Source organism: Myotis yumanensis, unplaced genomic scaffold (genome assembly GCF_028538775.1).
Source record: "Myotis yumanensis isolate MYYU_CA2020_CCGP unplaced genomic scaffold, mMyoYum1.0.hap1 SCAF_3, whole genome shotgun sequence".
NCBI lineage: Eukaryota > Metazoa > Chordata > Mammalia > Chiroptera > Vespertilionidae > Myotis > Myotis yumanensis.
The window spans coordinates 142,732,485-142,748,000 of NW_027223754.1; the positions used below are offsets into that span (position 1 = coordinate 142,732,485).

Sequence of the window (15,516 nt, forward strand, 5' to 3'; positions counted from 1 at the left end):
GGTTTCGATCACTCTCTCCTTTTTTCCCCCCTACAGTTTATTGCTTTTGCTTCTTTATTCTTCATCCTGGTTTCAATCACTACTTTTTGCCTGGAGACCCATGAAGCTTTCAATATTGTGAAAAACAAGACGGAACCAGTCATCAATGGCACAAGTGTTGTTCTACAGTATGAAATCGAAACGGATCCTGCCTTGACCTACGTAGAAGGCGTGTGTGTGGTGTGGTTTACTTTTGAATTTTTAGTCCGTATTGTTTTTTCCCCCAATAAACTTGAATTCATCAAAAATCTCTTGAATATCATTGACTTTGTGGCCATCCTACCCTTCTACTTGGAAGTGGGACTCAGTGGGCTCTCATCTAAAGCTGCTAAGGATGTACTTGGCTTCCTCAGGGTGGTAAGATTTGTGAGGATCCTGAGAATCTTCAAGCTCACCCGCCATTTTGTAGGTCTGAGGGTGCTTGGACATACTCTTCGAGCTAGTACTAATGAATTTTTGCTGCTGATAATCTTCTTGGCTCTGGGAGTTTTGATATTTGCTACTATGATCTACTATGCCGAAAGAGTAGGCGCTCAACCTAATGACCCTTCAGCTAGTGAGCACACGCAGTTCAAAAACATCCCTATTGGGTTCTGGTGGGCTGTGGTGACCATGACTACATTGGGCTATGGGGATATGTACCCCCAAACTTGGTCAGGGATGCTGGTAGGAGCCCTGTGTGCTCTGGCTGGAGTGCTGACAATAGCCATGCCTGTACCTGTCATTGTCAACAACTTTGGGATGTACTACTCCTTGGCAATGGCAAAGCAGAAACTTCCACGGAAAAGAAAGAAGCACATCCCTCCTGCCCCTCAGGCAAGCTCACCTACTTTTTGCAAGACCGAATTAAATATGGCCTGCAACAGCACACAGGGTGACACCTGTCTTGGCAAAGACAATCGACTTCTGGAACATAATAGATCAGGTAAGGCATAATTTTAAATGCATGCCATTGCATACTTTATAGACCAGTATTATCCAATAGGTAGAAGGCAATCATTCTCATTTTCTGCAAATGTTCATGAGTTTTCAGTTCTACCCCTTCACAAAACATGTGTTTGTGTCAGGCTTATAGATAGCTAGATTGTACCTTTCTAAATAAATTCCAAGTAGAAGTCTGCATAGCTGGTCTATAGAGTTTTCCTGCCCTTTGCTGATGGTGCCAATATTTTCTTTTGCCTGTGTGTTGCTCTCGTGCCAATGTTTTTGTTTCCCTGCATGATGTGATGGTATGATATTGGCCATTTTCCATCCTTCATCCTCAAAATGTTGATCTCCATATCATTTCGCTTGGTGTGTTTGTCTCAGCTTTATCTCTGCCACATGGGGCCATGCATCTCAACCTAATTCACAAGAAGCAGTTACTTAAGAGGAATGGATGTTTACATTTCAAAGGCCTAAACATCAAAGAGGTGATATGGAAGGTAGCCCTTTGGGTAACGAAGGTCTTCCCTAATAATATTCTGGAGAATTGATTAAATTTTTATTATTACTAAATTAGGTAGGGTATTCAACGTAATCCCATTGGATTGAGCAAGGTGTTATATAATCAATTTATCATTATTCTTGGGATAGATGATGGGCTTTGGCTCATCAATGGCAACACTGAATTTCTCTGTGGATTTCCTTTTTTATCCACAGAGACCATCTTTGGCAAGCATATAGAAGTAAACAAAATTTTCAAGGGCATTTAGAGACATTGATCTCATTCCATTATGTTCAAAACTATTTTGTTACTTCAAATTAGAGAACCTCGTCACAATGCATTAGGTTCTCTTCCTTACCACAATTGAATATTGGATGATTTACTGCCTGACATTAGCTGAATCCCTACTCCTCTCCATTGCCGTAGATAATCCAGAGAAGACTGATAAGAATGACTGTCAGTTGACATTCAGTTTGCTAAAGTGATCATCAGTAGTATTATCTCTAGTCTATTGTCTGGTACAGATAAAATATTTTGTAGACTAAACAACTTAATTACCTATGATGAAGATTAAAAAATATATATGCATTCACTATAAGTTGTTTATATATAATCTTTTTAGTGTATAAAAATTATTTATGATAATCCCATGTGAGTAAATTTGCATATTTAAAAATATCAGCAATTAAACAAAGCAAGCAAGCAAACAAACAAAAAAGGCAGGTGACATTTTCATAAGTTTCCTTCTTAGCTTCTAGAAGTTTTTTATGGAGTAAATGGGGAGAAAATGTGGTTGGAGCTGAACTGCTTTTTAAATATTTTATTCACAGTCCTCCTGTTTATTTAGGAAATTGTTCTGTAAATTCTGTCAATATATACCTGAAAACTGCTAGGCCAAGAATGTCTTTACGAAAGGTAGAGTTTAGTTGGTGTTGCTGGCCTCCTCATACTGTCCTCATAGTACCTGCGTCTTATGAAGGACATGGATAAAGAGGACACACCCTCAGCCTAGCCCTAGGGTAAACATTGTTATAAGAGGCTGGTATCCAGGCTGATAGATTGTGACCATCTTTGGCAAATATACAGAAGTAAGCAATTTTTTTCAAGGGCATTTGGAGAAGTTTATCTCATTCCATTATGTTCAAAACTATTTTATCACTTCAAACTAGAGAACCTGATCATAAGTTTGTCAGCTTTGGAATTATTTTTATTAAGATTTTGGGAAAAAAAATTACTTTCAGAAAATAATAAAAGTGTGTGTCTTAAAGAGCTGCAAAAGCCATATATTTACTTAGGAGTTTTTCCTTAATAGGCTCCACTTAAAAAAAGATCCCGTTCACAGTAACTAGATAGCATGTCAAAAATTATAAGATATTAATTTGTGTGCTACTTCACCATTACACTCATTTTGAATTCATCTTAGTTTTGTGAAAGTAAATTTCTTCTTAGATAGAATCCAAAGTGGAATTAAAACTTCCCCAAGAACATTTATCTTTCTTTCAACACATTTCCATTTTGCTCCATGTAAATTTTTGTGGTGAGTGATGACAATCTTTTTCTTACCATGATGTGATTATTGTTTTGTATATCGAGCGACTGTACTATGGACATTCGTGTAAACTCTCTGTACTGTCTGTCTCATTTCCTCATCGATCACTGTCTGTCAATGGGCATGGTGCTGTGACCAGTGCTATCAGGTGATGACAGTTCGGGACGTGACTCGCCATTATCACCCCCCGAAAGGCTTCCTATCAGGCGCTCTAGTACCAGAGACAAAAACAGAAGAGGGGAAACCTGTTTCCTACTGACGACAGGGGATTACACATGCACTTCTGATGGAGGGATCAGGAAAGGTAGGCGAGCATTTAATCAGATCCTCACAGGTGACTTAGAAATTAAGCGCTGCAAAATATCCAGAGTGCTGCGAAATTCCCTTCCGTCATTTTCCAGGAAAAACTACACATAGTGCTCTTTCTCATTCCTCATCACACCTTTTCTCATATCTGAAATATGAGGTTGTCATATCTGAAAGGAATTTCTCTTTTCTCTTTCTTCCTTCCTTCCTTCCTTCCTTCCTTCCTTCCTTCCTTCCTTCCTTCCTTCCTTCCTTCCTTCCTTCCTTTCTTTTTCTTCACTTCTTTTTTCTTTTTTGGTTTTCCATGTGTTTATGGGAAGAATTGTAATGGAATACTTAAAAACTAAGACACTCATCTTATTTTAATATAAGTCTCATCAAGTCTTTTTAAAAGTTCTTTTTTTCTACAACTAATAAAACTCACTAATTGGCACTATGCATATATTTGATAAGTAATTTATAATTATAAAACAATAATAAGCTTTTTTTTTCTCAAGGAAAAGCATTAAACATACTCTAGTTAAGTCCAATTTTTGGACTTTTTTTGCTGTGATTTAGCTGAGTGAAAGAAGATTGGAAAGGTGAGAGATCCTTGGCCCTACAGAACTTGAAAGGCCCAATCACTGGAAAGGCTACTTATGTACTTGTAACATATGGTTACATAATTTCTCTTTAGGGCAATAGTAATAATTTTAAATTTATTACTAATTTTCAACCCACACTGAAAGTGCCTGGCACATAGAAGATATATTGAATGGATAAATTTTGTTGGGAAGGCATCTTGACTAAGGGATATAACAGAATACTGAGACTTCACTCCATCACGTGGTTCTGTTTTCCTAGATTGGGCCACTTTGACCATTTCCTAGGTGTTGGTTTTTGTTTTTGTTTTGAGCAAACTTTACAGAAAAAAGGACAGCTGAGCCCTAGCCGGTTTGGCTCAGTGGATCGAGTGTCGGCCTGCGGACCAAAAGGTCCCTGGTTCAATTTCAAGGGCACTTACCTTAGTTGCAGGCTCCTCCCCAGCCATGCAGGAGGCAACCAATAGATGTGTTTCTCTCACATAGATGTTTCTCTCTTTCTTTCTCTCTCTCTCTTCCACTCTCTCTAAAAGATCAATGGAAAAATATCCTCAGTGAGAATTACCAACAAAAAAAGGACAACTGAGCCTTTTTTCTCTTCCTTAAGAAATAATTTTGTGACACAACCCACCCTTGACAAAGTGATGGTATGTTCTTTATTGCCTCCTCCTTTGGTGGTTCAAGTTGCCTTATTACCATGATTATTTTCTGTTTATTGACAGAATGGAGAAAGAACTATAATAATTTATTATGCAGTGGACTGAATTTAAATAAAATCCACTCCAAAACTTTCATATTCATGCAAATGAATTTAAAAAAATATTGTGCTCTTTGCTATTCATTGCAGTTTCTCCCTATTGAATATGTTACCATTTTAGGTCTCATATATTTATTTTGTAATGCCCTGTCTCTTTGAAATACCTCATTATCCATGTTGTACTTCTCTTTCATTTATTCTGAACACTTTACATTGTCCTGTCTCCATGCCTTTGAGTTTCAGAAGACAAAGCGTTCTTCTTTTGTCTCTTCAGTGGGCAATATTTTAAATCTTTCTTCATTTCAATTATTTCCTTTCTCTGCATCTATTCCTTTCACTAAAATGTATTTCAATTATCTGAATATGTTTGATCATTTGCTATTTCACCTGTAAATATTATGTTAGAACAATTTTAAAATATTTTATAAAGGTAGTTAATAATTCTTGAGCAAAATATATGTACATACATTAAATAACCATTATAATAATATTTAACTAAAGATATCTTATGTAGAACATAATATTGTAAGTACATTACATATCTTAATTCACTACAGATGTATATATGTGTATATATTTATATGTAAGTATTTATATGTAATATGTGGTTAAATTTACATACATTTTTGAGCATATTCTATAATGTATCACATGCTGTGTTTATACTAAGATCACATGTTTAAGAACTTAGGTTTTTTCTTCATGTTAGACAATATTTTGAATTTTAAACTGTCAAAGATCACATATGAAAAAAAACTTTGCAAATTATAAAGCACTATGTAAATATAAATTTTTCTTTTAAAATGTTAAGTTTCATGAGCAAAGCAATTAATAAGATATTTAGTTTGTATGGAAAAGTTATACATACAATCTTATTTCACAAATATAAATTTTCTATCAGTGAAAACACTTTTGTAAATTCATCTATGAGCTTTTTATTCTCTGTCATTTCTTACCATAGTCACCTTTCTTTTTTCATTCTTGGTTAATTCTTTTGCAGCTTTGTGTTTTTCACCTAGGTCTGGTAACATTTCTGGCTAACTTCATTTAATATTCTCTTGGTGTGTTATCTTGTCATGTCTATCAGGAATTCATTCCTTTCTTCTGTTTCCTTTTATGTAAATTATAGATTTACTTTTAGTAGATTATAGATTAATCCTCTTAATCACACTCAGACATTTGTTTCCTATATTATACCGTTGTTTAAACCTTTTAAGTTGGTCTCTCTACTGAGATGATTTTAGAGTTCTGAAAATTCTCCCCTATATAGATGAAAAAGAATTTGTATTCCCATTGAATTCTTTTTCTGTGGACAAATATGAATATAGTTGGGCATATATTAAGAAAACTTATAGATTCCCTAAAAGAGTAAACTCCCAGTACTTAGAAACTATGATTTTTTTAATGCAGTAATTTTTAGAAAATCACATTACAAAAACAGAGACATACCCATTGATAGAAAATGCATAGAGAGGTTCAATATTGCCCCAAATAAATGCCTGACCTTAAGAACTATATAAAATGAACATAATGAAAAAAAAATGAACATAATGTATTTAGATGTTAGTTCAAATTAACATCCCATTCAATAAGTTGGATTGAGAAAAATTTTATATCAAATTTTCTAATCAGAAATTAACCTGCAGAATAAAGAAAAGCATACTTATATTAATAACTTAGCATTTTACTAATGAAATACTTGTTAGTAATTAGAAGGGAAGCCTCTAAAATGAACTTTGAAATTATAGTTACTAGAAATAAAAGAATTTATAAGCAAAATAGGTAATATTTATGTTAAAACTATAATTCAGAAAAATAATTAAACATTTAGAATGGCAGCCAAGATTTATATATAACTACCGTGATTAATATAAAAGTGTCAAACAGATTTTTACATTTTTGGAGGTCCTGTAGGGAGTGTGGAGATTTGGGGGATAAGATATAAATTTTTATATGGATGATTTATAAGTATTAACAACCCCTTTAGTTCATGCATATTTACAAGTTTGTTTTTAATCAAACCCAGTCAGTGTTTATGGTGAAGTTTACATTTTCAGGTGACACAGTCAATTAGGAAAAATTATTCTTTCTGCAATTTCCAAAGTTATATATTCAATCATTTTACCAAAGAGCAATAATTACTAGCCCTCCAGGCACATGAGGGTCCCAATGTAAGGATAAATTATCTGGAATTATTTTTTAATTATTTAAGACACCTTCCCATTAACTATTCTATCATTCACCAGAGTTTTATAGCTCCCATGTTTTATAGCCCAGAATATTAACAAAATATATTGGCACATAATTCTCTCATTAGCAGAAATTATTTCCTGGAGAACTTTACCATGGTTAATGGCTGGCATACATTTCCATCTACAAAATATCAAAAAAGACATCTAGTCTGCTGAAAATGTATATGTGTATGTGAGGAAGGGATTTCTCTCCAGTCCAGCTGTTACCCTGCAGCAGAGCTGATATTGCACTCCATATCCACGTCTGTCTTGGACACTTGCAAATCAAATAATCACTAAATCAGTCATCTCTCTTCCAGTGAAAGGCAGAGAGAGAGCAGTGGCTTCCTCCCCAAAAGTTCCATGAAAGTGTAGAATTAAGGAAAGAAGTAGCTGAAAGGAACATAAAGAAATACAACAGATCCACTTTCTCTCTATAGAGTCATCACACACACCCAGGCTAATCCGGGCCCAAGGAGTGAACCCTAAGTCTAACGGAGACAAATAAGTTCATTGGAATCATATATATATATATATATATATATATATATATATATATATTCAGCTTTGGAAATTTTATTTTCCTATTATACAACACTTCGTCAATGGAGCTGTCAGAATATTTCTTTTATAAGATGTATAATATGACTACTTTTTCAGACAATAGTTTTCCTGCTTTTAAGATAGTTCAGTTCTAACTTTACACTAGATACAACTTACCTTATTTAACTACCTCTAATCTTTTCTAATAAACAGCACTACAATATTTAAATTCTTCCAAAGGTGAATTGATAGGTGGTTTTTTTTTCTAAATTATATTTCACTTATTTATTTATTTATTTATTTATTTATTTTGATGGAGTGCTTCTTGAGTAGCTAAGGTGAACTACTGGGTTGAAGCTTGTGAGAAGGACCTTTTATTCTATAATTCCTGAAGTATTGTGAACAAAAAGTCAAAATGCAAAATAATATAAAAAAAGGTGAATTGAATTCAAATTATTCTCAAGTCCTGGTGGGGGAGTCAGATGAAAACATCATAAATCAAACTCAGATTTTAACTCACTGAAATTATGACTCAACTTATATTTCATCCATTTTATTTTTTCTTGACTTTTTTATTGAAAAGATTAGATATTGGCATTCATTCTACACCATGTAGATAATGGCATCAAATGTCATTATTCAAGAATCATTTTTTTTATTTTAACTCCATAAAGCTGGAAGATTAAATATGCTATAAAAAGACTTGTCCATTTAAAGCTAAGCATTCTTTAGTAGCTTAGTAAATACTAAAAAATGAAGAGAAAACATAGCCCATTTTTTTTTCAGAAACGTATTCTGATACTTAATAATATTAGTCAAATGTATATCTTACTTAAGTTGCTTTGCCTAATTCTAAAAGAGTTCTGGTATTGAATTGACAAAATTACATCAATACAAAGTATAATTTGGGAAAGAATCATTTTTGAAGTATTGCAGCTGTAATTTGTGGTAGTTGTTTTACTCTTTTGGGAATAACAGCTAACAGTGAACTTCAGGGTTTTTTGCAGTTAAAAATTGTCTCAATATTGAATTCTTTGTAAGCAAATTCTTTTTTTAGTTCAAAAATAGCACATTTGATTATTCTGTGTGGTATTGTTTGTCTGTGTCTATTTTCTGTTTGAATTCAACTGATGTCTGTGCCTTTTTTCATAAAAGGATATGAAAAATCTCGAAGCTTAAACAACATAGCGGGCTTGGCAGGCAATGCTCTGAGGCTTTCTCCAGTAACATCACCCTACAACTCTCCTTGTCCTCTGAGGCGTTCTCGATCTCCCATCCCATCTATCTTGTAAACCAAACTGCACCAGTCGGCTAAATTGTATTACTTCAAGTACTGTCTACTCTATAATGGAAATAATTAAACATAGAATTACTCCAGCCTCCATTAATACAGTACAAATCTGCATGATGTTATTTGAAGTCAGCAAATGCCATGTGGGTAGCTAACGAATCTTATCCTGGTTTTAAAGGCCATCTAAAGTACTGGTACTATTTCTCCATATGAATTGCCCAGATCTCCTTTCACAATAAAATAACAGGTAGTATCAGATACTGGCCAGTACACAAATACACAAACATATTTTCAGGGAGATATATTTAAAACAGTGTGCTTCCAAATGCCAGCCACTTCACTGGGCCATCATTTCTTTGACTCTCTAAACCATTCTGAAGATGTCTGGGATCCTGTCTTGCTTGCATACAACATGACTTTGGTCAGCTCATTTGCATGGACCATCTGTCTCTATCACCTGAAAGCAGTGTCACAGAGTTCAGAGATCATGGAGGCTCAGGGTATGTGTACTTGCATCAAACCATCCTGCCGATATGAAACTGGTTGACTGTTCTGCATGTTGAATGGTGGGGCAGGGAGGGCAAGTTTCTCTTTGACATTATTTTATTCTGTGAAAGAAATATTTGTTTTAAACAGCTTAATTTCTTGATTGATTTACCTTTCTTCAAAAATTCTGTATTGGAGTTCTGAATGTCTCTGGTTGTTTGCACACAGATAACTACAAAGAGGTTGTCATTACTGGTTACACGCAAGCCGAGGCCAGATCCCTGACTTAATGGCTTGGGGAAGGCACAAAACATGAGAGACAGGTAACTGCCAGCCAGGCTTGCATTGTTTAAACAGGAATTGCTGCTTGATACAAGAGTCATTTTTATTTAAAATCTCACAATTTGTCATCGTTTTCAGAGGCAGAGTGCCAAATATTTCCCAAAGCTCTCATGTCTTTTTTACCTCCTTCCTTTATTTTTATTTATTAATTTATGTGCAAACATCAAAGAGCATTGTTGTTCACAGTTGGCTTTCTTGACTAGCCTTAGGTGTCTGACTTGCAAGAATAATCAGATTTCAGTCAATGTTTAATCAGGTGCTTTGTCCTGAATGTTGTTCTGTCTGTCTGTCTTAACTGTATATGTCATCTGTCTCCATAAAGCACAGAAATGCCTTGATAAGGTGTTCATGATTTTAGTCCTGGGTCTTCTCTCAGGTCCCTTGCCTTTTTGCTACTTGAGACAGCTTCTCTGCTTCATGTGTAAATTAAGGATGCCCTGTAGACTAAGTTAGTCAGCACTGTGAACCTTTCTGAAAAACAGGAATTAGGCAGCAGCGATGTCACCATTGCGTTTGGTTGCCTGCTGCAGTGTCCATTTCTGCTACCAGCATTCATCTCTACATTTCAATGAAACCCTAGGGAGTCTTATTCAGTCCAAGTGGAAGAAATTCTGTTTCCACATCCCCATGAATGCAATAGTAACAGTGTGTCTGGTGAATTGGGTGTGTGAGGGAAGAAAAATGCCATAATATCTATTTAGGGATAAACAATATTTCTAAGGCATTCAAGATCATTGAGATGATTGTTGATTAATTTCTAATTCTTATGTTTATTTTTTGTTAGGAGGACAATTATCACTTTTATTCTTGGCCACGTAACTTGTATTACTCTATATCCCCAAGTCCTAGAGCATGACCTGCATGTCAGAGATCTTGTACAGCAATGTATTTACCCAGACATACACATCTGATATTTAGAGATTCAGTGATCCTCTTGATAACACCACACATAGAAAAGCTATAATTGCACACAACTTTATGGTAAAGGAATTCATATGCTGTCTGGTGCTGCTGTTATTGACTGCAGTGTTGCACAGAATTTATCATGGATTTTTGACTGATGAAAAAGGGACAGTGGAATTTAGCCATAGCAAGGACTGTACTGGAAACAGACTTCTGCTGTTGAATGTGCCCTGAGGTAACCAGATTGCACTTGGAAGATGTCCCGGTGTCTTCATGCAGCATTCAAAGCTCATAAAAGAACTGTGGCTGGAACTCATTTGGTGCTCCCTGTAGGAGTGGTCTGCTGTGGACTGGCCTGTGTCAGTGAAACAACTGTAAATACCAACATGTGTGCATGGGTCAATCGCATTTGGCCATCTCACATCAAAGGAAGCCCAATTCATGATCCACATCTGAAGCTTCAAGTATGGCCCATACCTCTGTGAATGACCCTCCATCGGCCTGCGGTAGATTGTGCTGTGAATCATACAAGGCAGTGATTTGGGTGTAGTATCAGTCTGTCTTAATTTCCCTTATTTCTCCTTTTTGGTTGGATCCATGAACATGGACTGTATAATTTTCTTATAAACCACTTAGGTTATCAGCTTGTCATATTACGTTGTGAATTTTTCAGTGCCTATTTATCAAAACTGACCTGTTTTTAGTCATGTATTTGTTTAATTTTGGAAAATTGCTATGACAGAAAACACACACACTCAACAACATTATTCATAGTCTTTTGTCATTGTTACCTCAATTATAAAAACTATAGAAAAAATTCTGGCAATGAGAGTATTTTTTTACTAAATGATCAAGGAGCAATGTTGGTATATAGTAGAATATTAATCAAATTATATCCTAAAATGTATATTTTGCATAAAAGAGATATTCTTCAATCAATTACTTTTTTGTGAGTTTTGTGACAAACGAAGCTTGTACTTGTCTTTAAAACTGTTGTTGCTGAAACTGTATAATTATTCTTCGTCTTGCTTAATCAATATTTCTAGAATCTATTCGTTCCCCTGGGATTCTGAATATAACATATAACATAGTTATGAACCCCTGTATTGTGGACCTTTTGTGAGCATTTCGAGGTGCATGTACAACCTTGGTGATAACCACGAAAATGTAACTAACTGAAATGCAGAATAAAAGGCAAATAAGTTGGGGATAAGCTTGAATCTCATCTGATTAAATTATTCATATTCTTCTCTGTGTTTTGGAGTTTTCAACAGGCTTTATTATTTTTATGCTTCATGGTACCAAACACGACACTCACACATAAGAAAGATATTGGGATGAAAGGATTTATAAATATACACAACTCGCTTTCATTTAACTCTCAAGCAAGTAGCCAGTGTTTCTCTCTTCTAAGTGCTTTGTCTATCTAAATTTCCCTATCATTTGAGACAGCCAAATTATGAATTATTATGGTATTTGATATTTATATGGCATTTTATGATTAACACTTAATTTTCACTTACACTTTCCAACTTAATCATCACAGTTCTGAAATGAAAAACTTTTTGTTTTTATTTTATTGATGATTAAATTAAAGATCAGAGACAGAACTGTTCAGTTGTATTTTTGCCACAGATCATCTTCCCTGGTACAATTTCTCATAGTTGAAACATTTATTGAGCCTCTAGTCATAAATACCTTATCTTCTAACGATATCTTCTGTCTCACTTTGGGTGTGAACCTCAGTTTCTGCAGCACACCACATGTACCTGGCATTTCACTTACATTGTGGGGTTACATGTCGATGTACCCTGTAACATTCTATGAAAGCATATAGGATTAAGGGAAGGTAAAATGAAAAAGATGAAGTTGGCAAATTGAACATTTCCCCATCATGCATCAACAGAATCTATTCTGTGTCTAAAAATACTGTGTTTATTTTTAAGAGACTATTAGGAAACTGAGCTCAGAAAAAGGGTGTCTGTCTAAATATAAGTAACAATAATATGTTTTTATTGATGGTGTCAAAATGTAGGATTTACTGTAAAAAGAAAAAATATGTATGAGGGGGACAGAATACAATTTAATAGATGATAATTGCCATCAGGTTTTGATTTAAAAATAAATTAAATAATTTTAAATGAAAGGGAAGACATTCACTTTATCTTTGAAATAAATCACAAGACAGACTAATGAAATAGCAATAGAGAACTTGTCTTGGAAAGAGACAATGAATATGTTAAAATGCAGTATTTCTAAGCAGGAACTCTAAAGAATTTATAACGTGCTAGAAGACATTTAGAGCTAAGTGAATCTATTAAAATATTAAAATCTCTAGTAGTTCATAATGATTAAAATAGGTGGTTTAAAATTTTTTTCTTATTGAAAAAGAATTAAGTCCTTCCAATTTCCCCTGCCAAAATTTAATTAATGGTTTAAATCCTTGAACATTATTAAACAATAGATATATATGTGTGTGTGGGTGTTAATTTTCTCTAAGAGGTGTTCAATATTATGAATATTGATCCTACATTTTATAATTTCTTGTTCTCCCTTAAACTAACTCTACTTTGAGGCTATATTATTTTTATTATTGTATGAAATTAAATAATTTAATTGAATTAATAGTACATGATTTTGTTTATTATTTATCACACTATCATGTCAAAGTGGTGGACCACTTACTAGGTATTATGCATTTTAAACATTAAGATCTACAAGACTATGGTAACCTCCATCTAGAATCTCAGGCAACCTAATACTCATTATTTTTCTTAGGTTATATTTTTTTAGAGCAGTTTTAAGATCACAGCAAAATTGAGCAGAAAGTACAGAATTCCCACCTACTCCCTCCCCCTCCCCCCACAAACTTCCCCCACTATTAGCTTCCCACACCACGGTGATATAACTGTTACATCCATGAATTCACGAAGACACATCATTATTACCAAAAGTCTTTAGTTTACATTAGGGATCACTCTTAGTGTCCTACATTCGAAGGATTTAGGTAAGTGTAGAATGAAATGTATCCAACATTATAATATCATACAGAATACCCGCACTGCACTAAAAATTGTATTTCACTTATTCATCCCTCCCTTCCCTTTAACACTTGTCAGCCATTAATCTTCTTATTGTTTCCACGGTTTTATCTTTTCCAGAATGTTATATACATGGAATCATATAGTATGTAGTTTTTTCAAATTAGCTTATTTCACTTAGTAATGTACATTTAAGATTTCTACATGTCTTTTCATGGCCTGATTGCTCATTTCTTTTTAGTGCTGAATAATATTCCAGTTTATCCAGTCACCTATTGAAAAACAATTTCATTGCTTCCAAGTTTTGACAATCGTGAATAAAGTTGGTTAAACATTCATGTGATGACTTTATGCATATGATTATCATATTAATATCATGTATCTTGGCAATGATTATTTATTAATGGTCTGTGATTAAGTTCAAAATATAGAAATTGGCATGAATTGAACCATTACAGAGTCTATAAATACCATGCCCTTATTTACCTTATAGATTAGTTACTCACTTACTAGTCAAGTATCTTTATTAGGAAAATCTTTTTTATTTTATTTGGGAAATAAATTTGATGTACCATTGTTTATAAAATAGTATTTTCATAATAAAAAAATGAGACAAGGATATTCCTTGTAACTCAAAATCAAGTAATTTATTGAGGGGGGAGTATTTTTTATCTTTGTTAAATTTGAGGTAAACATTAAGCAATTTCCCTATAAGCCAGAAAGAGATATTATCACACCAAGATGATTAAAATATTTTGGCATTCATGAAAATTTTACAGTCCTCTTAGAAGTAGTGAAGTTACACAAAACAGCTAGAAATAATACCAATATGTAAAGGATTCTTAATATAATTTGAATGTGGCAGTTCCTGAAGCCTTTCCTTAATCAGTGGCCTCAGTGATTTTATTTCCTTTTGAGATCTTTTAGCAAGTATCTAAAATGTTATGTAAATTCTGTTCTTTCTTAAAGGCCAAGAGAAAGCTATATTAAAGACAAGTTTAACCTGCTGATCAAAAACAAAACATGAGGACATAGAGGGGAAAAGTGGTGATGGAAAAAATAAAATAAAATAAAATAAAGATTTATAAAAGAAAAAAACAAACAACAAAACAAAGCAAGAGGAAAGCAAACCAAACCTGCAACTTTATTGCCCAGGATTAAGCATGAAACCAGTACCTAAGAACAGACTATATATTTTTTTTTTCTTGAGAGCTCACATTTTATCAGTAACTCCATCTCTCTGGAAAACAAAAGCACTAGTTTAAATGCCCTCCTTGCTGTCTCTGATCCCACTGGATGCCAGCAGGAAGCCTAAAAGCTGCGGGAATTCTGGATGGCTGGCTGGTAGAAAGCTCCAGAATCTAAGATAATAATGATGAAAATACACACTCACACACACAGCTGGATATACAGAGATAAAGAAAAGATATACAAGAAAAGTCCAAATAAAGCTGCAAGAACTGAATATTGCCTGAAGCAACGTCTTGTAGTGTGAAATAAACAAAAAGGCAAGTTTCAGGTAAAGAAGTAATTCTATAATTCTGCTTCATCAATGTTAGAATAAATTCTTCACAAAAGGACCAGACTTTGTTTTCACTGGAGACCTTGAAAAGTTTGCATCGTATAACATAGATAAGAGAAGAGAACACCAATTTTCACATTCCCTCGTGAAGAATGGATTCACACAACTTTTATCTTATATGCTTTATAAAAATTTTTTTCTTTCAGTTTTGACAAAGAAATATCCTTTCTTCATATTTATATTAATATGGTTAAATGTTTTCAGAGTCAACTAATGACTGTCAAAATATATAATGTCACTAGCTTTATTCCATTATGATTTGTAAAAAAAATGTACTTGTGAAAGTTTTTTGTCTCTTATCTATAATAATAAAAGCTTAATATGCTAATTAGACCAGACAGCTGAACGACTTTCCGGACGTCATTCCGGACATCCTTCTGAAAGAAGCCGCCGTGGCAGGGGAAAAGGCAGAGGCAGTTAGGGGCGATCAGGCAGGCAG

At 34.1% G+C, this 15,516-nt stretch overlaps 1 protein-coding gene across 16 annotated transcripts in view; it reads left to right on the forward strand.

Annotated features, from left to right (window-relative positions):
- KCNC2 (potassium voltage-gated channel subfamily C member 2) overlaps positions 1 to 15,308 on the forward strand; it is a 213,387-nt gene extending 198,079 nt beyond the window's left edge. For 3 of the 16 annotated variants that reach the window (XM_070409697.1, XM_070409698.1, XM_070409699.1), the window contains exons 3-5: positions 37 to 964; positions 3,154 to 3,318; positions 8,588 to 10,532. In XM_070409697.1, coding sequence (XP_070265798.1) covers positions 37 to 964; positions 3,154 to 3,318; positions 8,588 to 8,724 — 1,230 coding nt within the window. In that variant the 3' untranslated portion in view covers positions 8,725 to 10,532. Of the gene's footprint in view, positions 1 to 36; positions 965 to 1,347; positions 1,887 to 3,153; positions 3,319 to 8,587; positions 10,533 to 14,464 lie in introns of those variants that run through there. The other 13 variants (XM_070409701.1, XM_070409702.1, XM_070409708.1 and 10 more) reach the window with 13 other exon arrangements.
- Positions 15,309 to 15,516: the final 208 nt, after the last annotated feature.